The sequence below is a fragment of the Canis lupus genome, chromosome 2, assembly GCF_011100685.1.
Source record: "Canis lupus familiaris isolate Mischka breed German Shepherd chromosome 2, alternate assembly UU_Cfam_GSD_1.0, whole genome shotgun sequence".
In the NCBI taxonomy this organism is placed as follows: Eukaryota; Metazoa; Chordata; class Mammalia; order Carnivora; family Canidae; genus Canis; species Canis lupus.
This window is the reverse complement of record NC_049223.1, coordinates 22,253,824-22,279,408: the sequence shown is the minus strand read 5'-3', so window position 1 is coordinate 22,279,408 and position 25,585 is coordinate 22,253,824. Positions and strand designations below refer to the sequence as shown.

At 43.9% G+C, this 25,585-nt stretch overlaps 1 protein-coding gene across 2 annotated transcripts; it reads right to left on the bottom strand.

Moving 5' to 3' along the window:
• Nucleotides 1–235: 235 nt before the first annotated feature.
• Nucleotides 236–19,047, bottom strand: LOC119876065 (phytanoyl-CoA dioxygenase, peroxisomal-like). 2 transcript variants are annotated; one of them, XM_038530105.1, is made up of 9 exons: nt 18,938–19,047; nt 17,176–17,234; nt 14,586–14,696; nt 13,786–13,954; nt 9,025–9,106; nt 7,640–7,821; nt 5,218–5,367; nt 2,540–2,674; nt 236–551 (listed from the first exon to the last, which is right to left on the bottom strand). In XM_038530105.1, exons 1-9 carry the CDS (start codon nt 19,010–19,012, stop codon nt 498–500), a joined length of 1,017 nt encoding a protein of 338 aa, XP_038386033.1. In that variant the 5' UTR covers nt 19,013–19,047; the 3' UTR covers nt 236–497. The 2 variants fall into 2 exon arrangements, with proteins under 2 accessions (XP_038386033.1, XP_038386034.1); XM_038530106.1 differs by lacking the exon at nt 236–551 and adding an exon at nt 3,876–3,939 and having other exon boundaries at nt 2,539–2,674.
• Nucleotides 19,048–25,585: the final 6,538 nt, after the last annotated feature.

The following is a 25,585-nucleotide window of genomic DNA, read 5'->3' as shown; positions in this document are numbered from 1 at the left end:
ACAAGGACATGTGTCAGAGCATGAACATCCACCCTTGTCCTCACTCCACAATGCCCTTCATTAAACGTGTGTGTAGAGGACAGTGTTCTAGATCTGAGAAGTCTCTCATGCCATGAAATCAGTGGGTGGTGGGATTTCCAGAAGAGGGATGCGAAAAAGTCAGCAGACCCTGAGTTTCAAAGCTTTCCTTCTTGCTTGGGCAAAGAGCTAACTGGATGAAAGTAACTGAACACACTTAAATTAGACATCAGTGACCTTTATTAGGTGCAAAGTAGTATTCCTGACAATAGTAATATGCCACTGTTACACCTGTTCATCCATTAAAGCAACAGCCCCTCACCCAGAGCTAACCAGATCCCATAAAGTTCCCTGTAAGTGCGTTGTGATCTTCATAACAAGTGACAGGAAAGATTAGGACAGCTCATTAATAAAACAGGTTCCATAGGCATCTTGATTCCTTTTGGTTTCCTCTCAAAGAGCTCCAGCAGACGGCCACTTCAAAGGTTGGTCCTTCTTCCTTTCACCAGCTGTCCTCCCAGTCTAAAGACATCCTGGAAATAAAGCCAACCACAAGGAGTCCACGGAACACTGGGAATGTGTTCAGCATAAGAAAAAAGTAGATTTCTAGCATCTACGAATAGTTAAGTGGAAAAACTCTCACAGTGGTCCTATCAGTAAATAAACCATTTTTTAAGACTCCCAATAATTTACTTGTCAACATCTGAAATCATGTTGAACAAACTGAGAGAGCCAGACGCCAGTCAGGCCAGTCAGCCTGTGCCAATTGGTGCTCCTGTTGACTACAGGTGTCCTCAACAGGCTTAGCATGCTGTTTGGTCAAGAAGACCTGTACTCCTTGTCTGGCTTTCCTTTAGCCACTCGCTGCCTCATCTAGAGTGATCTGCTCCTCAGTGAAAATCAGGTCATGATTTGGTATTGGGGTGATTTGGTATTATTGCTTTGTTCTTCATCAAACAACTGAGACTTTTGAGTCAACAAACTTTCTTGGGGCACCTGGGTTGCTCAGTCAGAGTCCAACTCATCTCAGGGTTCTGGGATGGACTCTGTGTTGGGGTCCTGGCTCAGTGGGGAATCTGCTGGAGATTCCCTCCCTCTCCTTCTGCCCATACCCCCACCTCCTGCTCACGTTCTCTCTCTCTCTCCTCTCTCTCTCTCTCTCTCTCTCTCAAATAATTGAAATAAATACTGGCGGCAGTTCATTCATTTACAACCCTGACAAACTGCCAACACAATATATGCTTTTGTTTTCTGCTGCAAGAATCAGTGTGTTGCCCGGAAGCCCCACTTCACAAAATAGGATGCCTTCATAAAAGCGTTTTAAAAACTGGGCAAAGAGAGAAGGACAAGACTTCCCACCAACGGCAAATGAGAAATGAGAGTCTTTTCTGATATGGGGTAGATTCATAGGTTCTAAAGGGAGAAGGGGCCAAGGGGGAAGTAAGATTCTTCAGCTGGGAATGACTTTCAGAAGGTGATTCCCAGTGGCCCAGTAGCGTAGTGCTGGTGTGCGGTACTCTTCACAGTACTAGAGGGGCCGAGTTATCATTACATTCAGTCTACGTGGAGGTCCTGTCACCCCCTAGGAAAACATATATTGGTGATTTCTGCAAATTGGAACATAGGATCAGCCTCTTGGTTCGGAGGCTAAAATGTCTTTGTCTACCAGGCAAATATGTTTATTTCTTTGGCTTGACTGTAATTTGTCTGGGGATCATCGGCAGCACTGAATGCCCACTAGCTACACGCAACTACTTTACAAGTGTTGTGTATTAAGTAGCAAAGCATATGAAATAATGTCTCATGTCCCCTCTTGATAAGCATCAGTGGTTTCTGCCATCAGCTCCGTGGAACCCCAGATGCTAACTGACCCACACAGAAACCTGCTTGAGAATTGCTTCTGGGACAGTTATTGGATCTGCATATATGTAAATACTCTGTTGTAGAGAAATTAAGGGAGGCCTATGGGTAATATCCCAAACCTTTAACTTTCCTTATGTGCATTCAGAAGGTGGCTTTTGTTGCTCATTTGCTCTCCTCCAGATCTGCTGTTTCCTTTCCTACCTGCCTGTCCTGGAACAGGATAGCCTACACAGCACAGGGCGGCCAAAAGACATAAAGAAGTCTGGGATGCTCAGGTGCCCCACGTGGGGGAAGCAAGTATTAGCTGAAATTCTCAGTGGATCTCAGCAAGGCTTCTGCACGGTGCTCTAAACAATGCACATTATGCTTCCAAATTAAATCAGGGATAACAGAGTTGCCGGGTGGCTCAGCTGGTTAAGCCTCTATGTTCCACTTAGTTCATGATCTCAGGTTGCTGGATTGATCCCAACATCAGGCTCCCTGCTCAGCAGGAAGTCTACTTCTTCCTCTCCCTCTTTCTCTCCCCACTGCTCATGCTCTCTCTCCCTCTCTCTTTCTTTCTCAAATAAATAAAGAATATCTTTAAAAAAATAGATATGAGTATTGTCATGCATTGAAGAAAATAGTCTTATAAATCTTTCATCTCATACAAACGTACCTGCAAGCTGGTATCTTTCGGAATTCCGTATAATCTGTGTACTAACTCCATAACTTCCCTCTCAACGATTTCTTGACTGGTGCCTTTCACATCGATGTAGTGGCAGTCAGCACTGGCGAAATGGCAGGAAATTGCCTGTGCAGGGTGAAATGATTAATATTGGGGGAGAAAAAAATCTGTTAACAGCAACAACCAAACAGAAAGTCTTCTTTTAGAACATCAGCTATTTCACTAGCATTTGATTTCTAGAATGTTCCATCGTGTCTTGGATTAGCCTCTTTGGGGTTGGAGTCTTTTCTCCCCCTAGGTACAGCTAAAGGCTGACTGAGAAATTCCAAGAGGTTTTAAGCTCCCTGGGATACTTGTTTTCAAAATGGGCTGAGAACATAATGACAAGAGTAAGAGGACTTTAAACTTTTTAACATGTGATTTATCTAGCTAGTGCATATCCCCCAGTCCTAAACAGGAATGGGTTCCAGGGTTCTTCATCCTCTTCTTAGTCACAGAAGTTAGTTACTCAGCTGAGTTTGTGGTGCTTTGTTATTTTAATGTCTAAAGATCAGGGAAATCAACATTAAAAATACCTTGCAAAGGAAAATAATATACACACCCACCCCTTTCAAATCAAAAGGACATTTGAAGTCCAAGATCATTCACATAAGGTACACATCTTGTTTCCTTCTTAAGGGAAAGGAGGTTACTTGGTTCTCCCCATTCTTTTTTTTTTTTTTTTTTTTTTTTTTTAAGATTTACTTATTTATTCATTCAGAGAGAGCGAAGAGAGAGGCAGAGACACAGGCAGAGGGAGAAGCAGGCTCCCTGCAGGAAGCCCAATATGGGACTCGATCTTGGGTCTTCAGGACCACACCCCAGGCTGCTCGCCACGCTAAACCGCTGGGCCACCGGGGCTGCCCGGTTGTTCCCATTCTTGAAAAGGTTATCAGCAGATAAACTTAAAACTCACTTTCCTAGTCGCATGTTAGTTCTCTTCTCTTGAGATGACCTCACCTCTCAGAAGGGCTGTCTGCTTTGCTTACAACATGAGATTTGTAGACAGTGGAGTCACAAATTCCATTTCCTTTTTTTTTTTAATTTTTATTATATATATATATTTTAAATTTGTTCACGAGAGACACAGAGGGGAGCAGAGACACAGGCAATGGAGAAGCAGACTCCATGCAAGCAGCGCGATGTAGGACTGGATCCCCGGACTGGGATCACCCCCCTGAGCCAAGGCAGACGCTCAACCGCTGAGCCACACAGGGACCCCCATTTCCCATGGAAGCCCCCAAACCACACCAAGAAAAAGTGACATCCAAGGGGATAAGTACATTACCATATATGCATTTTTAAGTCTTTTTGTAGGGGTTCATCTTTTCCCAAATAAAGTAGTTCAAAAACTATTGAAAAATTACAAAGTTAGGATATTATCAATCACATTACTTGGTTTCTTATCATTTACCTTTTAGTTTCATACAGTAATCACTTTATACTATATTTTCAGGTTTTGACATGAGATCTTTCAGTATGTTGTTATCCTACTCAGTTTATAACCCTGATCATATAGGAAGTAATATAATTCTCTAACTCATACAGACTTTAAGACTATTTGTCTTAGCTTGCTGTTTTGATACAGATGCATATACATAAAATTCCATTTTTTATATCAAGTTGAATTTTGACACCAAGGACACATGATAAATGGCCAAATTCATGAATTTCATGAACATTCATATTATTTATGTCATTGTGGCTGTACCCCTGCTTGTACAGTTCTGAGGATCATGTTGGTGGGGAGTCTGATCTAGTCTTTATTTAAAATTTTGGCATTGTGTTCATCAAGGTATTTTTTGCATTGATTTTGATTTTCTAAATACTGCCTTAAACTATCATTTAACTTGATTGTTGAGGTGTTTGGCACCATCCCCCGACCCCTGCTAAATTTTCCCTGGAGGAGAGGGCTTTCTTGCCTCACCCTCATCCTGGCCCTGTTGACCTGGTGGAAATATGAATGAATGGAAGATGAAACATGGTAGCTAACCCTGCACCTAGGGAGACAATGGGTGTTGGTGTGACAAACTGGCACGCTTCACTCAACCCCAAAAACCCCCTATATATCGTAATAAGAGCCATGTAATGTGGAATAATGTCAGTCCACAGTACTGTCAGAGCTGCTGAATTTTTGAGAAGAGAGAAATCTGGGAATATGGGAAATTTTGTCAAATTTTAATGCAAGCAATGAAATCAATAGGTTTTTAATATATTCATAGCTAAGGGGCAAAAACCATGGCTCGCTGCTAAATCTTATTTCTGGGCAGCCAATTCAATAACAAAGCTATTATAAACTGCCGTCATAAATGGTTCCTATATCCATTTCCCATTTTAAGATTTTAGTACATCATCCATTCTTTCTGTCTCCAAAAGCACAGGCTGTGGGCTACCAAGCAACTCTATGAATGTTCCTAATTCACGATCAGTAGGATTGGGAACCGGAGGTCACATGGCCTCCTACTGATAACTTAGCAAAAAAGAATGTGGTATCAAATATATTTCCTGGTAAATAAACCAGAGCAAGAGCAGTTTAGTTAAACATCACAAATCTCATAAAGTTTCACATATCTTGACATTTTTGCTTCTAACCTATTCGTCTTTGGAAAGCACGGTGATGTAATGCATACCTTGCGGTATCCTTGAGTTCTGTTCCAGCCAGATCCGTGGATGAGCAAAGGATGAAAGAAAACGGTGTCTCCTTTCTCCATCACGAGGTGCACGCGGGGGCTGTTTTCATCATAGTCCTGGATCCCATAGAACATTAAGTTCACGCCCCCCTAGAACACATAAGAGAACCCAACTCTGTATTTGAGGAACCCAATGACTAAAAAGTAGATTTCCTAAGTTCTTCCAAGAGAAAGATAAATAGATTCTTAACAGGTACTGCAAATATACAAAAGCTTCTCAGATGTGTGGCTGTGAAAGTCACATTGTGATATTAAAATCATGGATTTAGGGAGGCAAAGGAAGATGCTGAAATTTCTTCTCACCCTTCATAACTGTATTATATTGAGGATCTAGATCAACGTTGCATGTTGCAGTTAACATGGGAGATCACCTTTCAAGCCTGAATGTATAATCATTCTTTCCCAGGATGATATTCTCCTCACCTAGAACTTTGCCTGAACCATTCTTCTATAACTCAGGAGTACCTCTAAGAAGCTAATTGTTCTCCCAAACCAGCAGAGAGAAAATCTCAATTTTTCTCAGCTCAGAAAGCACTGATGTCACATGCAGAGTAAGGAAAGAAAAACAGTAAATTAAAACATTCTGTTTTTTATAACTATTTCCCAAGTCAGTTATTTCATTAAGTAATAGTTATGGTGGAAGGACGGCATCACATTTCCCTTCCTGAGACTGTGCCACATTCTTCTGGGGAAAGGACTGCTTTCCTGCTGGACTCAGTTGTGGTTTTCATCCAGTGCACTTCTCTCCTGGCCAGGGTTGATACGTGACCTAAGCTAAGTCAATCTAACCGCCCACTGTGGTCACTTTGAATCTGAGCAGAAGATGGAAGGCACTGGTCATGATCACAGTTCAGTTGACCCCACCAGGTGCCCCACCCCGAGTGTTCCCACTGAACATAACCCCCACTCTCCTGCTCATCAGAGCTAGCCAGCCTTTCCATGGACTCAGCAGGTGCCTGCCACCCTCCAAAACACTTCGTTTGGCTTAAGTCAGCCACAGCCCACTTCTGTTGCCTGCACCAAACTTTCCCCAAAACTCAACTGAATTTGTGAATCTCACAGTTTCAGTTATATCAGAATCCAGACCCCAGTATTTTCCTTGGCACTAATCCTCAGTGCAAGAATCTAATTGAGACAGAAGTCCTGAAAGCCATATTCTTTACTTCCTACAGACCACATTCATTCTTCCTGCGTTAACAACCCGTGCTCTTCTCTTTCTGACCATCATTATGGGATTTCAAGACCATATTGTCTGATACCTAAAACACTTATCATCTCCTCTCTGGTTTCTCTGCCTCTGGAGCCCTACCTCCAGTATATCCTGCTCTAAGCCTCTAGATTATCATTATTGAAGGATCAATTTGATCTCACCATTCATGGGCTCAAAAGCCTTCTATACTCTTCCATCCTCAACTAGCTCAATTCCATACACCATGTAACAGTCATGCAATGGAATACTACTCATGCTTCCCCAGAGTCTTCATTGGTCTCTCTAGCAGTAAAGAGATGATTCCTCTCTCTTCTTTATGCCAAGAGCCATCAATCAGTGGGTAAGAAGTAGTTGGCACTTTACACATGCATGTGGTGTTGCAAGTGTTGACATCTTACCTGTGCAATTGGGCTTGATAATTTCATATCCTATATAGTACCTACCAAAGTGCCCCACACTGGTCAGCTTTCCAACACTTCTTGATGGAAAAATGGTTATTTTACCTGACATCCTTGAATCTTCCCTGACCCTAATTGTAAATCCTATAATGATGTTTTGTAAGGAAGGAAATGCCATCTGATTGTTAAAGCTCTTTAGGGAGAGTGATGTGAAATCAAAACAAACAATATTCTGGTTAAGATTTCTCCTCTAGGGGTGCCTGGGTGGCTCAGTCAGTTGGGCGTCCAAGTCTTGATGCCAACCCAGGTCATGATCTCAGGGTGCGAAGTTCAAGCCACATATCTGACTCGTGCTCAGCAGAGTCTGCTTGTCCCTCTCCCTTCCCCTTTGTCTCTCTCCTCCCCTCCTCTCCCATTGCTTGTGCTCTTTCTCTCTCTCTCAAATAAATAAATAAAATCTTAAAAGAAAACAACGACAAAAACAAACAAAAAACAGATTCTTCCTCTGAGCTAGAACATGAGACCCCTAACTCTGGGAAAGGAACAATGGGTAGTGGAAGGGGAGGCAGGCAGGGCGATGGGGTGACTGGGTGACAGGCATCGAGGGGGGCACTTGACAGGATGAGCACTGGGTATTATACTATAGGTTGAAAAATCGAACCCTATAAAAAAATACAAAAAAAAGCTAACCTAAAAAAAAACAAAAAACAAAAAACAACAACAAAAAAATGATGCCTCCTCTACGCAGACATACCTCCCATTGGGGATAATTGTGTGGCTTCAGATAGCCTTTGTGTGTGCCTGGGAACACACACAGACAGCCATTGTTCCTGTCGATGTGCTCCATGGCTGTCCAAGCACAGACAATTTTATTGCTGGGCCTGAAGGGGAAGTAGTGCAGATCCTGGTGCAAGGGATGGCGGGATGTCTTCTTGCCTGAAACAGAACCTGCTGTTAATACACACTTGCATCTCAGATTTCATCTCTTTTGCCTGCAAAACCACAGCAATGACTATTCCCACAAAACCCAAAGAAGTGAAACAACATTATTGAGAATCAGTCCAGAGAGATAAGCATCAAATTTGAATATCAAATCCACAGGACAACTCCAGATCCTCTATTTTTTTTCTGGGTTTCTGGGAGCCGAGGACTTACTGACACACAACATTCACTAGCAATTCATACACATGTCATGAATTCTATTGTGTTTTATTCCTTTGTAATTGTGGTTTGGGCATAGAAGCTAGAATTCAAAAAGTAAAAAAAAAGTTTGAGTAATTGAAGAGAGCAACCAAATTTGAGGTTCCCTGTTAGCCTTTTAAGTGGCTGATGCAAAAAATATCAGCTAACTAAGTTAATAAAAGGCCTCTAAGGGCTCTTGGGTGGCTCAGTGGGTTAAGCATTTGCCTTTTCTCAGCTCAGGATCTCAGGGCCCTGGGATCAAGCTGCAAAGGGTTCTGCTTAGCAGGGAATCTGCTTCTCTCTCTTCCTCTATGGTGTCTCTCCCTCTCTCTCAAAAAAATTAATAAAATCTTTAAAAGTAAGAAAAAATAACCATATAGTTGACATCTGAAATCCCTACTCCACGATTCTTATGATACATACTGGTTTTTTTTTACATACTGTTTTAAGACTTAAAAGTATATACACATTTTTTTTTAAAGATTTTATTTATTTATTCATGAGAGACACAGAGAGTGAGAGAGAGGCAGAGACACAGGCAGAGGGAGAAGCAGGCTCTATGCAGGGAGCCTGACATGGGACTGGATCACTGGTCTCCAGGATCACACCCTGGGGTGAAGGTGGCGCCAACCGCTGAACCACCTGGGCTGCCCTTATTTTATGTTTTTAAAGATCTTATTATTTATTCATGAGAGTCACAGACACAGGCAGAGAGAGAAGCAGGCTCCCTGCGAGGAGCCTGATGTACGACTAGATCCCAGGACCCAAGGATCACCACCTGAGCCAAAGGCAGACCCTCAACCACTGGGCCACCCAGGCGTCCCCACATTTGTTTTTTAATATTCAGCAGTTATACACAAAGCGATCCTTTGAATCCTTGAAACTTTTTCTTACTTTACCTTTCTCTATTTTTTTTTTTTTTTTTTGGCTTCTACTTAACAAATAAAACCACTTTACCAGAATCTGGAGGTTTGTTTATAAGCATTGCATGCATGGCCATAATATTGGGTCCAGTGAAGCACTCCACATATTTCAGAATCTAAGAGTAAAGAGTTGCATGAGAAATCAAATAAACAACCACGTAGTACAATGTACACTTATTTGTACAAGAGTCAAAATGCACATAGTTATACAAAACACTTGGTAGAAGTGCCTGGGTGAGTCTGTTGCTTAAGCATCCAACTCCTGATTTCAGCTCAGGTCATGTTCTCAGGGTCATAGGATACAGGTCTGCCTTGGGGTCCTTGCACAGTAATGGGTCTACTTCAGGTTTTCTCCTTCTGCCTCTCCCTCTCTATCAAACAATTATTTAAAGGAAAAAAAAAAAAGTTGGTATTTCCCAACGTTGCAAACAAAGAATGAAAAACTCAGCACTGGAAATCTGTAACACTCTGAATTAAACAGGTTTTTTTTTTTTTTAAAGATTTTATTTATTTATTCATGAGAGATATAGAGAAAGCGAGGCAGAGACACAGGTCGAGGGAGAAGCAGGTTCCATGCCAAGAGCCCGACTTGGGACTCGATCCCAGGTCTCCAGGATCACACCCTGGGCCAAAGGCAGCGCTAAACTGCTGGGCCACCGGGGCTGCCCTTAAACAGGCTTTTTAAGCCAGTTGGAAACCAAACCCCATTTTCTATGAGAATGCGAAGAGTTTCTCTCAGCTTTCGACTGGGAAGGGCAGGAATACCCTCCTTTCACCTGACACTGTCCATAGATGCCCAGGGAGAAGGCACCTTCCTCTTCCCCTCACGGAGACTCTTCATAAGAAGGGACCACGAGGGGCACCTGGCTGGCTCAATCACTAGAACATGAACCTGTTGATCTCGGGGTCGTGACTGCAAGCTACTCCTAGAGTGTAGAAGTCACTTTTTAAAAAGGTGGTAGGGGGACACCATTGCAGCTCAGTCAGTTAAGCATCTGCCTTCAGTTCAGGTCATGATCCCCATGTCCAGCTCCCTGCTCAGAGAGGTGTCAGCTTCTCCCTCTCCCTCTGCCCCTCCCTGCCACTCATGATCTCTCTTGATCTCACTCACTTTCTCTCTCAAATAAGTAGAATCATTAAAGAGAATAATAAATGAAAGGACCATGAGAGGCCCCAATAACGTGCAGCTGCCATGCAGAGCCCAGGGGACAAGAGAACAGCAACAGGGGGACACTTCACAGTCAGGCCACCTCCCTTTCCACAGCTCTTCACTGAGGGCTACAAACCAGACAGTGATAGAAAAGGACACGCAGCAGGGAGTGAGATGAACAGGTCCCTCCTCCCATGGCATCTATATTCTGTTGGAAGGATGTTAAATAATGACATGGGCACTGGTGCTTGACAGCAAGGTGCAGTTACAGAGTATGAGGAAGCAGAGGCGGGGTGGGGAGGCTGAATTTGGCCAAAGGTCTGGCAGCGGGTGTGCTCCCTCCTACATCTAACCCACTAGGGAGGAAAGCACTCAGCTTTGCATGCCTACCACCTGCCAGGCGCTTTATGTGTCAGCCACTTAAGTCTCACAACAATCCCTGAAAAGTAATGCCCCCAGGAATTAAAGATCCTTTAAATGATCATTATCCTGCAGATAATAAAGTGCCCAAGGTGGCAGAGCAATTTCAACGAAAAGGACGGTATTCCATCTCCAGTTCTGTCTGACTTCAAAAAATGAAGCCTCTTCTACTGCTTTCTCACTACTTGATCTCCCGTATAAGCCATATTGGCAATTTGAGCATGAAACACTCGAAATGGTCCCAAATCCTAGGAGTCGGGGCTCATATTTGTTTTTTTTTTATAAAGGGTGTCATCTTTTATATTTTCTTGTGATATTTTCTTTGAAGAATATATTCCTCAAATATATTTCTTCATATACTTTCCTTTCCTGTTTCCTGGTTTTAAGTAATCTCTATCGCTTGAGCCCACGACTCTGAGATCAAGACTCACATGCTCCATCGGGCCATGCCTGCCCAGCATCTCCTACCAGTATTTTCTAAACTTCAGTGACTCAAGAGACATTTTACCATTTCTAGCATATGTTGCTAACTGCCCAATATTAGTCAATAATTTTCCTAAATTAACTCATGTCTTATCCTGATTAATAATATTCCTGAAGTCATAGGTTTGATGCACCAGCTACTTTTTCCAATACATATTGAAATAAATACCCAACTACTATATCGTACCCACCTCCTAAAAGTCATTGCATGAACCAGTAGGTGCATGGTGCACACTTGAGAACAGTGGGAACCCTGGAGGCCTCCGGGTACCCAGGGCCTCAGGCAACACAAGTTGCCTCTAACTTCAAGCTTTTCCTCCTTGATTGATGCTCACAAGTTCCATTTCCATTGCAAGACTTGAGGTTGGGAAGAATAGATGATTCAGGGACCTTGTCCCCCTTTGTCCCCAACCCAAGGGGCTGGACATGATAGGTGGCCTGCCTGTACAGTCTTCTCTCATGAGGAAAATATTCTTTCTTTTTTTTTAACATTTGTTTAAAGATCTTTTTAAATTTTAAGTAATATCCACACACAACCGGGACTCTTGGGTGGCTCAGGGTTGAGCCTCTGCCTTTGGCTCAGGGTGTGATCACAGTCCAGGTAACAAGTCCGGCATCGGGCTCTGTGTGAGGAGTCTGCTTCTCCCTCTGCCTATGTCTCTGCCTCTCTCTCTGTGTCTCTCATGAATAAATAAATAAAATCTTTAAAAATAATAAAAATAAAACTAAAAGCATTTGAAATAAATGGTTCATAAACTGTGGTACATTGACACAATGGGATGCTATGCAGAAGTTTGCAAGTATGATATAGATATAGATACACGTGATAATATGTAAGTCATATGGGAAGATGTCTGAGGTCTATTATAAGTGGACAAAACACAGTGACAACCAGTTTGTTCCCGTGTTACACAAAAGGTGGGAACCCTGGAGGCCTCATCGTGATTCATCTAACACAAGTTACCTCTAACTTCAAGCTTTTCCTCCTTGATCGATGCTCACAAGTTCCATTTCTATTGCAAGACTTGAGGTTGGGAAGAATAGATGATTCAGGGGCCATGTCCCCCTTTGTCCCCAACCCAAGGGGCTGGACATGATAGGTGGCCTGCCTGTACAGTCTTTTCTCATGAGGACAATTTTCTTCCTTTTTTTAATTATTTATTTAAGTATTTTTTTTTCTAAATTTTAAATAATCTCCACATGCAACTGGGACACCGGGGTGGCTCAGCGATTGAGCATCTGCCTTTGGCTCAGGGCATGATCCCAGTCCAGAGATCAAGTCCTGCGCAGGCTCCATGTGAAGAGCCTGCCTCTGCCTCTGTCTCTGCCTCTCTCTCTGCGTCTCTCATGAATATCTCATGAATATCCTGAGTATCTCACTTGGTTAAATGTCCACCTCTGGGTTGGGGCTCAGGTTATGATCTTGGTCTAAGGATCCAGCACTGTGTCGTCCTCTGCACTCAGCAGGGAGTCTGCCTGAGGATTCTCCCCTCTACCTCAACCTGTGCCTTGTCCCCTTCTCATGCCAAAAATAAATGCATAAATCTTAAAAAAAAAGTGCATACCTCTTAAAAACTAAAAGATCCCCCATGCTCTACCAACTAAAGCAGCCAGGTTCCCATTAAGTCAAATTATCTACTAGCATTTGGGGTTATAATTTCCAAAATGTTCTATATGCAAAGTGCCCCTTAAAAAAAAGTGTGCCATGTGTCAAGGGACACATGAGTGGCTCAGTGTTGAGTGTCTGTCTTTGACTCAGGTCATGGTCCTGGGGTCCTGGAATCAAGTCTTACATCAGGCTTCCCACAGGTAGCTTATTCTCAATCTGCCTATGTCTCTGCCTGTCTCTGTGTCTCATGAAAAAATAAAATCTTTAAAAAACAATAAACAATCTAAAACCATTCTAAATAAATTATCCATAAACTGTCATATATTTATGCAGAAATTTGCAAGTATGATATAGATACATAAGTGATAATATGTAAGTGATATGGAAAGATGTCTGAGATCTATTATAAGTGGACAAGACTCGGTGACAACCAGTTTGTTCCCGTGATACACAAAACGTGGGGGGTTACGTATGCATTTTCATGGCCATGAAAGAATTCTAGTTGAATACACCTAAAAGCTTGGCAGTGAGTGGGGCTGAACGTTGGGAGACTTCACTTTACATGTTCTATATTATGTGGATAACTTTATAAACATGATTTATGCTTAAAGAATGAGAATTTTTTAGACAAGTTTAACTCTAAAGACCTACTTAAACCTCTACTACCAGATTCACAGAAACAAAAGCAACAATAAATGGATGTATAGTGAGTGGGATCTGCAATGTGACTCCTGTTGATATGCCCATATTCAGTGTGAGAGAGGCTCCCCCTCTCCACTGCAGAATTCCCGCCCTTCTCCACCAGGTTAATTACCAAGCGCCAGAGCAGGGTATCTCCACCTGGCCAGTATTGACATTTGGGGCCGGATAATTCATTAATTGGGGGGAGGGGCTGTTCTGTGCATTATAGGCTCCCTGGGCTCCATTAGCGGCATGCCCAGGCTCTACAGACCAAACCTTGTGACAACCCTACAGGGCTCCAGGCGCCACCAGATGTGCTCCTCCAACTGAGAACCACTGCTCTACAACCACCAGAGAGGGGCTCAGAGAAAGGAAAAGCAGCAATTCCTGGGGCAGGCATGTCGGTGGGCTGTTAACCTAAAAACAAAGAAAACACAGGAAGGTTCTCCAACCTCAGGGAGAGTGCAGTATCTGAAGAGTTCCTTGTCTTCTTGGAAGTCTTGGATCTTTGAAATCATCCTTTCACTTGGAATATATTCTGATTTTGCAATGGACACATCTCTCATTATTATCATTTGTTTTGGTTTCACCTCCCCTCTGCAGATCCTTTCAAACTGGTCCCTAGGAAATGAAATTGGCAGATGATGTCATTACTGCAGGCTCCAGGCACCTGCCTGGCCAGTTCTGTGGAAAGATCCACAAAGATTGAGGAGATGGTGTCTCTGCACCAAGTTGACCTCCAGGCCAGACTGAGCAGCTCTGAGCATAGGGTGAGGAAATGGCCAGCTCACAAGCCCCTGCCTCCTCACTGTGAGGCCAGAATTCGCTGTGAGAACTCACATCTTCCTTAGCCTAAGAAAACAGTGGGGGAAAATTTGTGATTTGGTTGCATCTGAGTAACAATGGCAAATACTTCTCTCCTCCATTCCATGGGCCAGGCCCGGTTGGAAGCACTCTGTGTGTCTTTTACCTTATTCAGTCCTCACAACAACACTAGGGCTCAGTACTATTATCCCCATTTTACAGATGAGAAAGGAGAGGCATGGAATGTAAATTGCCCCAGGGCACACAAGATTAAGTAGAAGGGCTAAGATTAAAGCCAGCCCTTCTTGCTCCAGAGCTCATGTTCCCAACCAGTTCCCAAGTAACCAGTCCCTGAAAAATATCTGAACATGCACACACTACTCTTACTACCCATGTTCCCATTGCAAACATACAACATATTTCTTAAAATAATGAAAGGTTACTGTACCTAAAGCGTTGAATGTCCGGGTCAGACACCAAACTTTTAATGACAAGAAACCCATTTTCTTCATAAAATTTTCTCTGTTCTAGGCTTAGGACATCATTATCCTGAGTATACCTAAAGGAAAGAAAACTTTCAAATAAGTCCAACTGAAAAATCACAACCCAACACTATGTATCAAGAACCTGAGAAATGTTTCTACTACTCTTCCATCCGGCATTTCTATTTTTTATTTACTCTAAGAAAATATCTGAACCTTTTTATTTAATGTCTAATGGTTTCTTTTAAGTTTGTTCATTTTTTTTAAAAGTAATCCCTATATCCATATCCCATATGGAGTTCGAACTCATAACCCCAAGATCAAGAGTCATGTGCTCTTCTGACTGAGCAAGCCAGGAACCCCTAAACTCAACATGTATTTAGAAAAGGTCTAAATCCAAAACATTAACTACTGTCACCAAAAAATAGAAGAATAATTAATTACTTATGTCCACTCAATGGGATAGATAGGACTCGGGCTTTAAAAGTGAAGAGCATGTGCCCTGGGGTGGCTTAGTCGGTTAGGTGCAAACTGGTAATTTCACATCAGGTCATGATCTCATGGGTCCTGAGATTGAGCCCATGGCTTACTATGGCCTCAGTGGGGAATCTGCTTGAGATTCTCTCCCTCTGTCCCTCTCTCACTCACTACCCCTTATGCTTTCTCTCTCTTAATTAAATAAATCTTTAAGGGATCCCTGGGTGGCGCAGCGGTTTGGCGCCTGTCTTTGGCTCAGGGCGCGATCCTGGAGACCTGGGATCGAATCCCACGTCGGGCTCCCGGTGCATGGAGCCTGCTTCTCCCTCTGCCTGTGTCTCTGCCTCTCTCTCTCTCTCTCTGTGACTATCGTAAATAAATAATTAAAAAAAAATAATAAAAAAATTAAAAAAAATAAAAATAAAAAATAAATAAATCTTTAAAAAAAATGAAGGACTTAATAGCATGGACAGTGCTTATAATAGTAAAATATACTTAGATTTGCACAAAACCAAGACACTACTTGAAATTAATGAAGAGAAATTTTTTTAAAAACATGTTTTTTAAGTGATTGCCTTATGTAATGGAATTATGAATGATTTTTTAAAATTCCTTTTATTTCTCTGATTTTGTAATTTGTTTTGTAAGGAATAAGTATGGTTTTTTAGGTGGGAATCAAATCCAGTAGATTTTATATTTTAATTTTATTTTAAATATAACAGATTTTATGTTTTATATTAAATCATACATTCTCAAAAAAAAATCATACATTCTCAGAAGAAATCAAAGTTGAAAAATCCAAGTCAGTTTATGCACAACTCAGAGCATCCCATCCATTAATTTACATCAGAATTGTGGCTCTATGATAATATTCCATGGATATCATGTCTTCTCCTACAAAGATAATTTAAGATAAACCAAAGATACTACCTAATAGAGCAGTATGACCACACACTAAGGGCTAACTTCAATGAGGTGTAACATGCCTGAATGTGAAATAACCGGGGTAGGGGATCCCTGGGTGGCTCAGTGCTTAGCACCTGCTTCCACCCAGGGCATGATCCTGGAGTTCCGGGATTCAGTCCGGATCAGGCTCCCTGCATGGAGCCTGCTTCTCCCTCTGCCTGTGTCTCTGCCTCTCTGTCTCTCTGTCTCTCTGATGAATAAAAAAATAAATAATCTTTAAAAAGAATTAATCAGATTATACACTTCTAAAATTTTTTGCCTTTCTAAATGTTAAAATACATATAAAAATTAAGTCAAGGTCTTCAACATTTTCCCTAGGTTTAATTAGAACAAGTCCAGGCAACAGAGGATTTTTATAATGAATTATTTTTTTAAAATATTTTATTTATTTATTTATTTATTATTTATTTATTTATTTATTTACGAGAGAGAGAGAGAGAGAGAGACAGACAGACAGACAGACAGGCAGAGGGAGAAGCAGGCTCCATGCAGGGAGCCCGACGCAGGACTCGATCCCAGGTCTCCAGGATCAGGCCCTGGGCTGAAGGAAGGCTCTAAACCACAGAGCCACCCAAGCTGCCCCATGAATTATATTTTTAATTTTATTTATTCTCTTTAGGGATGGAGGGAGGGAGGACAGGCAGGGCAGGGTGAGCAGAGACGGAAAGGGGCAAGCAGACTCCCTGCTGTGTACAGAGCCCTCCATGGGGCTCCATTCCATTATCCTGAGACCATGACCTGAGCAGAAATCAAGAGTCAGATGCTTAACACACTGAGCCACCCAAGCGCCCCACCCCCTGTGTAATAAATTCACCGGACAACATGATATGTTGTATTTATATCTTTTTTTAAAAAATATTTTATTTATTGTTTGTTTTTTTGTTTATTTGAGACACAGAGAGAGAGGCAGAGAGATAGAGGGAGAAGCAGGCTCCTCACAGGGAGCCTGATGTGGGACCTGATCCCTGGACAGGGATCACGCCCTGAGTTGAAGGCAGATGCTCAACTGCTGAGCTACCCAGGCATCCCCTGTATTTTATATCTTAATTACCACTAGAAAAAGCTGTATATATGTATATCATATGGTTTTTAATGACCATTAGATCTACTTACTGGAATTGTGGAGGATGGAAGCTGTTTGGAGACACAGCTCCCGAAGTGGGGTAAGCTACCTACAATATGAATTAAGGCAAATAAAATTAAATTTCAGAGTCAGCATTTTCTGGAACCCACAGTTGGCCCTGGATTAGCCCTCATCCGGGAAGTCACACAGAGCTGATGACAGGTATGCGCCCTTGCTTCCATCATTTCAATTCACAAAGTCCTGAGGAGGGGCTGGAAGCCCCAAGACCTTTATCAGCATTCCAGCTGCCCAGAGAAGGTGGCCTGGACCCCTGGGCTCAGTAACTGGTCCAAGGTCACCCAGCAGAGAATGGCTGAGCCCACACTTGAGCCATCACTGTTTCCTTCATAGATTTCCCTAGTTTATTCTATGTGACTATTCCTTCCACTAAACTACTGAACAAATAAACATTGTAAGGTTCATGTCTAACAGTGAGGAGCAATGTACTCTTCAAAAGAAGTATTGAAGTTAGTGGCAGTCCAGACCAAAATAGGAGAAGGAGTAAGGCTCGTTAAAAATTAAATAAAGAGTCCATTAAATCAACAGGCTCCACTCCAGAGCTGAGCTAGAAACAGGAATCAGATGCCTCGTGGACTGAGCCACCCAGGGGCCCATGATATCAAATGTTAACAGCAGTACCAGACTGGACCCAGTTATCCCTAGTCCCAGTATGTTGGTGCTTCTCACTGTTGGGCATGTATCCGAAACAAGTGAAAACAGATGGCTGGGCCCCACTCCCAGGTGTTTGGAGTCCAGGGTCAGAGATGAGCCTGGAATCTGCCTTTCTAGCAAGTTTCCAGCTGCTGTTGACGGTGCCCGTCCCGGGAACACACTGCTTTAGTTAAATGGCTTCGGTCAAGAGTGTGCCTCTCCCCTGGCCTGGGTTTCTGCTTTCTGGCCCGTCGGATGAGATCACCTCATCAGCCTTGTGGGAGGGCGGCTGGACTTTCGTTTACCGCTGCATCGCGGCTTGGAACTCAGAGCAATCCTACAACAGCCAGTCTCATTTGTAGGAAAGGTTTCAGGACCCTGCCCACAGCAGGACAGAGACTAGTCCCGCGGCTTAAGGGAAAATCGCGCGCAGCGTTTCCCAGGCTCCCCGAAGTGGCCCCCAGAGGGATCAGGAGACCCGGTTCTATCCGGCAACTTGGTTTGTCCCTGTCCTGCAGCGACGTGTCCTGGATGCCACAGCAGTGGCGCCCACGGCGCAGGAGAGCTGCCCTCGTGAAGGCAGAGGAAGAGGAGAGAGAGGGAAAAGGGGAGAGGAGGGGGAGGAGTGAGGGAGGGAAAGAAGGTAAGGGAAGGAGGGGAGAGAAGGGAAGAGGAAAGAGAGGGAAAAAGCGAGGAGGGGGAAGGCAGGACCAAGAGGGTAAGAGGAACGAAAGACAGAAAGAAAGCCAGGCAGAAAGGGAAGAGGAGAGAGAGCGGGAAGGGAAGTGATTCGCATTCCCGGGCTCCGGCGGCCGCGGCCAGAGGCCGGGGAGCTGCGAGAGCCGCCGCTGCTCTCGCCCGCAGCGCGGGGCCCCGGGCCCGGGACGGCGCGGACGCCGGGGGCTGGGGGCGCGCATCAGCCCCGGGGCCCGCACTGCCCGCGCCCTCCCGGCGGCCGGATGCCCCCTGCCTGCCTGCCGCGCTGCCCCCCGCCCCGGGCGCCCGGAACAGGCGGGACCATCACGGGGACGCGGGCGCCGACCCAGGGGACCCTGGAGGCCACCCCTCCTGCAGCCCGAGCTCCCGCAGCCCAAAGGATACGCCGGTCCTGGCGGAGGTCTGGCCGAGGTGTCCCAGCACGACGCGCAGGCGGGCGGCTGCCTGGCGCTGGTTCATGGCCGCGACAGGAGACGGCTCAGCAGGGTCTCGGGCCGTCGGCCTCCGCCTCGGCCTCGGCCTCGTTCCGGGCGGCGGGCGGGGCGACGAGCGGACGTCGGTCTGGAGGAGGGCGTGGAGCGCCCGGATTCTGCGTGGTGCGGAGATGCCCCGGGCCTCCTGGGTCCACGCACTGGGCGCCCCGGGCGGAGAGGAGGGATGCCCGCACACCCTGCTCCTCGAGATCGCAGAGATCCTTTCAAGGGCTTCTAACCCGGTGAAGGTCGTCCAGGGAGAAGTGAGCCAACACATGACCCATGCTCCCAACCGGGACTTTCAGTCTGTTTAATCCCACGTGACTGTGCCCCTCCCTCCCTGTGCAGATGCTCTGACAATTCACATGGTCGTTCACCCATACAAGTAAGGTGCTGATCCAAAGAGGAATTTGGGGATCCAGTCTGAGGTTGCCGAAACATACTGGCTTCTCATTCAAGAAAAAGAAAGTCCCTGAAGGAATGACTCTGAAGCTAGTGTGATCCACAGTCTAGTATTTTAAATTTTCTAAAACTCTGAAGTTTTATCTTTCTCTCTCTCTTTTTAAATTCATTTATTTGAACTAATTTCTACTCAACATGAGGCTCGAACTGACCACCCCAACATCAGTAGTTCAGGATCCACCAACCAAGCCAGGCCTTCCCTTCTCTTCCCTTCCCCTCCTTTTCTTTCCGTTCCGTTCCAACAATTCAGTTTCTTTGGGGTAAGTATGCATGATACTGCCACCACCATCGAGGTCATAACCACCATCCCTTCTCAAAATTTTCTCCCATACTCTTCACCTCACTATTTTGTTTGTATGTGGGAAGAACACAAGATAAGATCCACTGTCTTAGCAAATTTTAAGTATATATTGCAACATTGCTAGCTGTAGACACTATGCTGTATTATAGACTTCTCGAACCACTTATGTAGCTTCACTGAAAGTTTGTAGCCTTAAACCGTCACCTCTCCATTCTCCCCTCTCTTTAACCCCTGGTAACCACCATTGTCTCTGCTTCTGTGAGTTTGACTCTTAAATTCCTTGGGTAAGTGGGAGAAGGAGGTACCTGTCTCTCTGTGACTGGCCTATCTCACTTAACCTAGTGCCCTCAAGCTGCATCCATGTTGTCACAAAATGGTAGGATGTCCTTCCTCACTAATGCTGAATCATATTCCATTGTATGTGTGTACCTTGTTTTCGTTACCTTTTCACTTGTTGACCACCACTTAGGTTTGCTTTATCTTGCCTCTTGTGAATAGTGCTAGGTGGAGGTGGGAGTGCAGATATCTCTTGGAGATCTAATTTCAGTTCCTTTGGATAGATACCCAGAAGTGGGATTACTGGATCATATGGCAGTTCTTTTTTTTATTTTTATTTTTTTTTAAATAAGAGAGACACAGAGAGAGAGAGAGAGAGAGAGAGAGAGAGAGAGAAGAGACAGAGACCTAGGCAGAGGTGGAAACAGGCTCCCTGCGGGGAGCCCAATGTGGGACTTGATCCCAGGCCCCGGGATCACCACCTGAGCCAAAGGCAGACGCTCAACCACGGAACCACCCAGGCGCCCCTCATATGGTAGTTCTAGTTCAAATTTTTTGAGGAACTTCCATACTGCTTTCCATAATGACTGTAAGAACTAGAAATTCTTTCTAGAATATCTTTTCATCCAGTCTCTGCAGATGATTGACATAGCATCTCATTGTTTCTTTTTTCTTCTTCATTTTTCTCATTGTTTCTTTGTCTTAAAGAGTTACTTCAGGAATGTCTCACCTTAGAAATATGTCATCATTTTGGTTTCTTCTTAAGATTTTATTCATCAATTTGAGAGAGAGATAAAGGAAGTAGGGGTTAGGAGCAGAAGCAGTGCGACAACAGAGTACATGCTTAGTGCACAGCCTGATACAGGTGTCAATCCTAGAACTCCAGAATCATGACCTGAGCTGAAGGTGGACGCCTAACCAACTGAGCCACCCAGGTGCCCCCCATATGCACTATTCTCTCTAGTGAGAAAAGGTGCAAAATTACTGTTGAAAGTAAATTATATTATCTATGCAACCAATACCTTGTCTAGAGAAAAAGGGTGCTCCGAGCTTGGGGGATGAGAAGCTCAAGGAGGTAGGTTGGGGGAAATCTAGACCTCTCTCTGTGTACCCACATACATGCACACACAAGATACTTATGTATCTGAAGCATCATTATCTATGCTTGCTTTATTACTTCTAAAAATAAAGAAAAGCATCGCAGTAGTAGTACAGTATAGCTATTCTGGTCTCTCTTTACAGAATAAAACTGTAAACTTAGAATTCGGTTATAACTCCTTGAAAGGCAACGCTAAATTCAGACCAAAACTGCTGGCTCAAACATCTCAGATCAGAACAACTTAAAGCACTCCCATTTATTCATCATAAGGCATGCAGAATTGCAGACTACAACGTACTAGTTATTTTAAAAATATTTGGCCAAAAAGTACATATTGCTTACACAGTAAGTATTTCAGCATCTCTTCCTAGGCAGAATTCCAAGTTTCAACACAGCCTGCGCAAATATAACAAGCTGAGCCTTGATATTGACAGGTAATTCCTGTTGCCCATAGGAATAACCTACCTCACCAGGGCCGTGCCCTTTCAGACTGTAGTTTTAAATGCCGTGCATTTTAACAAGCTGTATTTTTGTGGTTTTTTTTGTTTGTTTTTTGTTTTTTTTTAATTTATTTATTCATGATAGTCACACACACAGAGAGAGAGAGAGAGAGAGAGGCAGAGACACAGGCAGAGGGAGAAGCAGGCTCCATGCACCAGGAGCCCGATGTGGGATTTGATCCCGGGTCTCCAGGATCGCGCCCTGGGCCAAAGGCAGGCGCCAAACCTCTGCGCCACCCAGGGATCCCAACAAGCTATATTTTTGGATAAATCATAGGATTTAAGGAGAACAACTCACTATACCAAGGTCAATGTGAAGTTTTAAAATGCTATCAGGAAGCCAAATAATTGTCTATTTATTAAGTATTCACCAAATTGGAAGATCTCCTACACAGATTTTGCTAAGAGGTCAAATATTCAATCACTTGATTCTTCAAGGAACTCTCCAAATTCTTGGGCGTGGGTGCGTGTTTGCTGGGCCCAGAGTGGTGCTGCCAGAGCAACTGCACTTTCCTTCCCTCCTTTGCCTCTTCCTGGCCCTCTGGGACACTCCTCAGATCTGTGGTCCCAACTTCAGTGCACGGAGCCACCTGGGATGCTGGTGGAAGACAGACTCCCTGGGCCACCCAGAACTCGGATCCTGCGGGTCTGTGGCGAGACCCGAGACCGTGCCCGTGACAAGCACCCCCAGATGATCTGGAATGCACTCTGGGAAACCCTGCTTTAAAGACCAGTTCTTCCTCCTCGGGATCACATGAATCACACAGACCTGCATTTTACAAAATCCAATCTTCACGAAGATGATTTCCTCAGGGACATCATCTGCTTAGCTCCCTGCCTCTCAGGAGACCTGCCACCGAAGAAGCCAGCAGCATTCAAGACATGATGGACATTCAAAAGAATTCAGATTTAGTCATCACCAGTATACCAAAAAAAAAGAAAAAAAAAAAAAAAAGCCCAACAGTATGTTCACCTTACTCAGAGGTTTCCAACACATTTTATTTTGTAGAGCACTGGTTTGTCGCTTTTGAGGACCAACATGTGTATAAATCCCTGTCGGGTCCCGCACAGCGTACTTATGGCTTGAGTTCCAATCCCACTTGCAGAAAGGCTGCCCTCTGGCTCCTCGTGGAGGGTGCATCCAAGCCGAGCCTCTTCTGGGGCTTCATCTCCAAGGGGCGCTTCCTTTGGGGAGGACAGGCAGGCTCTGATGTCCAGGCTTTGGTGCCTGGAGGCAGGAGGCGTTGGGAGGCTCCTGGGCCAGGTGCTGTTTCTCTCAGGCGGACACTCGAGGAGTCAGCGCTTGTGCTTAATGACCACAGTCCCTCTCGCTTTTGTGGGTTACAACAGAGGGAAGCCTCTGTTCTTAAGTAACACGGATAAACACCTTTTTAGATCGCCTATTTGTTCTAGAACTACAAAATTTAATTCAAGAAAATATAGGTCCCATAAAAGACTTTAAAAGTTTCTTTTAAGATTTATTCACTTATTTGAGAGGGAGGGAGGGAAGAGAGAGAGAGAGAGAGAGAGAGAGAGAGAGAGAGAGAGAGAGAGAGAAGAACATGCACACAGAAGGAAAGGGAGAAGCAGCCCATGCCCCACCCTCTCAGCTGAGCAGGGAGTCTGACTAGCTGGGGGCCTGATCCCAGGATCCTGAGATCATGATCTGAGCCGAAGGCAGACATTTAACCAACTGATCCACCGAGTCACACCTTCACTGAAAGAAATCTTTAAAACCAAACAAGAACTTTTCCTCTTTGATTTGATTTTCTACATGGAATCCTCCTTTTACACAAGACTTCTTGTATATTTTTTAACTTAAAATCAAGATCATGAAAGAGTGTATCCCTAAATATCTAGATGCTGTCAGTGGCTCTGTAATCTTCAAAACAGAAAAAGCTGAAACCTGTTACCAAAGCCTTCAAAGACAGAAAAGTGTATGGATTAGTAAGTAGAAATAACACATCTGGAAAAGTAGCTATTCATACTTTACCAAAAGTTAAAAACTGGCAACCACTGATCTTTTTTACTCTCTCCACAGTACTGCGTTTTCCAGATTATCAGAATTGGGATCCTAGAGCATTTGATCTTGTCAGATTGGCTTTTTTCACTCAGAAATATGCTTTTAAGGGTCCTCCATGTCATTTATGGCTTGATCGCTCATTTCTTTGTAGAACTGACTAATATTCCTTTGCCTGGGTGGACCTGTTTACTTATCCATTCACCTGCTGAGAGACTTCTTGGTTGCTTCCAAGTTTTGGCAGATACGGGTAAAGCTTGTGAAGAGATCCGGGTACAAGTTTTTGGGTGGACAGAAGTTGTCACATTCAGTTCGGTAAATACAAGGAGCAGGACGCTGGATCGTATTAGTATGTGGGTTTTTTTTTTTTTTAAGATTTTATTTATTTATTCATATAGATGCAGAGAGAGAGAGAGAGAGAGGCAGAGACACAGGCAGAGGGAGAAGCAGGCTCCATGCAGAGAGCCCGACGGGGGACTCCATCCAGGGTCTCCAGGATCACGCCCCAGGCTGCATGCTTCGCTAAACCACTGCGCCACCGGGGCTGCCCTAGTATAGGTCTTATAAGGACTTTGTCCCAGTCTGTGGCCTGTCTCTTCATTCTTAGCATCTTTCACAGAGTAGAGATTTTTTTTGGTATAAATTCCAACTTGTCAATTTTTTCTTCTGAGGATCATTGCCTTCGGTATTGTATCTAAACAGTCATAACTAAAACTAATGTCCTCTTTCATTTCCGATTTTGATTATTTATATTTTTTCTCTTTTTTTTCTCAGTTATTCCAACTAAAGGTTTACCCATTTTATCTTTTCAAATGATCAGTTATTAATTTCATTGATTTTTTTTATTTCAAAGATTTTATTTATTTATGATAGACATAGAGAGAGAGAGGCAGAGACACAGGCAGAGGGAGAGGGAGAAGCAGGCTCCATGCCGGGAGAGCCCAACGCGGGACTCGATCCCGGGACTCCAGGATCGCACCCTGGGCCAAAGGCAGGCGCTAAACCGCTGAGCCACCCAGGGATCCCCTCATTGATCTTTTCTCTTATCATTTTCATCTTTTTCATTTATTTCTGCTCTGAATTATTGTTTCCTTCTCTTTATAATTCCTTTAGGTGTAAAATTTATTGTTTATTGGAGGTATTTCCTGCTTTTTGAGGTAGGCCTGTATTGCTATTACCTTCCCTCTTAGAATCATTTTGCTGCAGCTTACAAATTTTGCTGTATTGTATTTCTGTTTTCATTTGTCTCTAGGTATTTTTCCTCCTTCGATTTCTTTGATGACTTGTTGAGCATGTTGCTTAATTTCCACATTTTGGGGGATCTTTGTGTGATTAATTTTTATTTTCATACCACTGTGGTTGGAAAAGATGCTTGAGATAGTTACATTTTCCTAATGTCCTGTGTCCTTTGTGTGCTCTGTTGTAGAGAATGTCCCATGTACATGTGAGAATAATATGTACACCGCTGCTTGTGGGGTGGAATGTTCTACATGTACGTATTAGGTGGTTCTGGTTTAATTGAAAACCATCAATTCCTTATTGATCTTTTTCTCTGGATGATGTATCTTGTACCCACCTACATTGGGGAAAGGGGCCTGGGTTGTAAGTTACTCCGAGTTGAGATAACCAGGGATGGGAAGCAGAGGGAATGCTGCTCTGGAAATAGTAGACAAGGACTGAGACAGCAAGTGAGACCCAGGCCCCAACCTGCCACAGGGAACAGCCTGCCTTGAGAGCCTTCCGGAGCCTGGCCATTTTCCTGGAGTGGTTCCAGTAAGCCTGATGAGTTACCCACTTCTCAGGAACTTCACAAACTGTCAAGATGTGCCACATTCCTGTCTGCATTGATATCTAATTAATGGTGCCCTCGTTACATACTTCAGACATCACCCCTGCCCAAA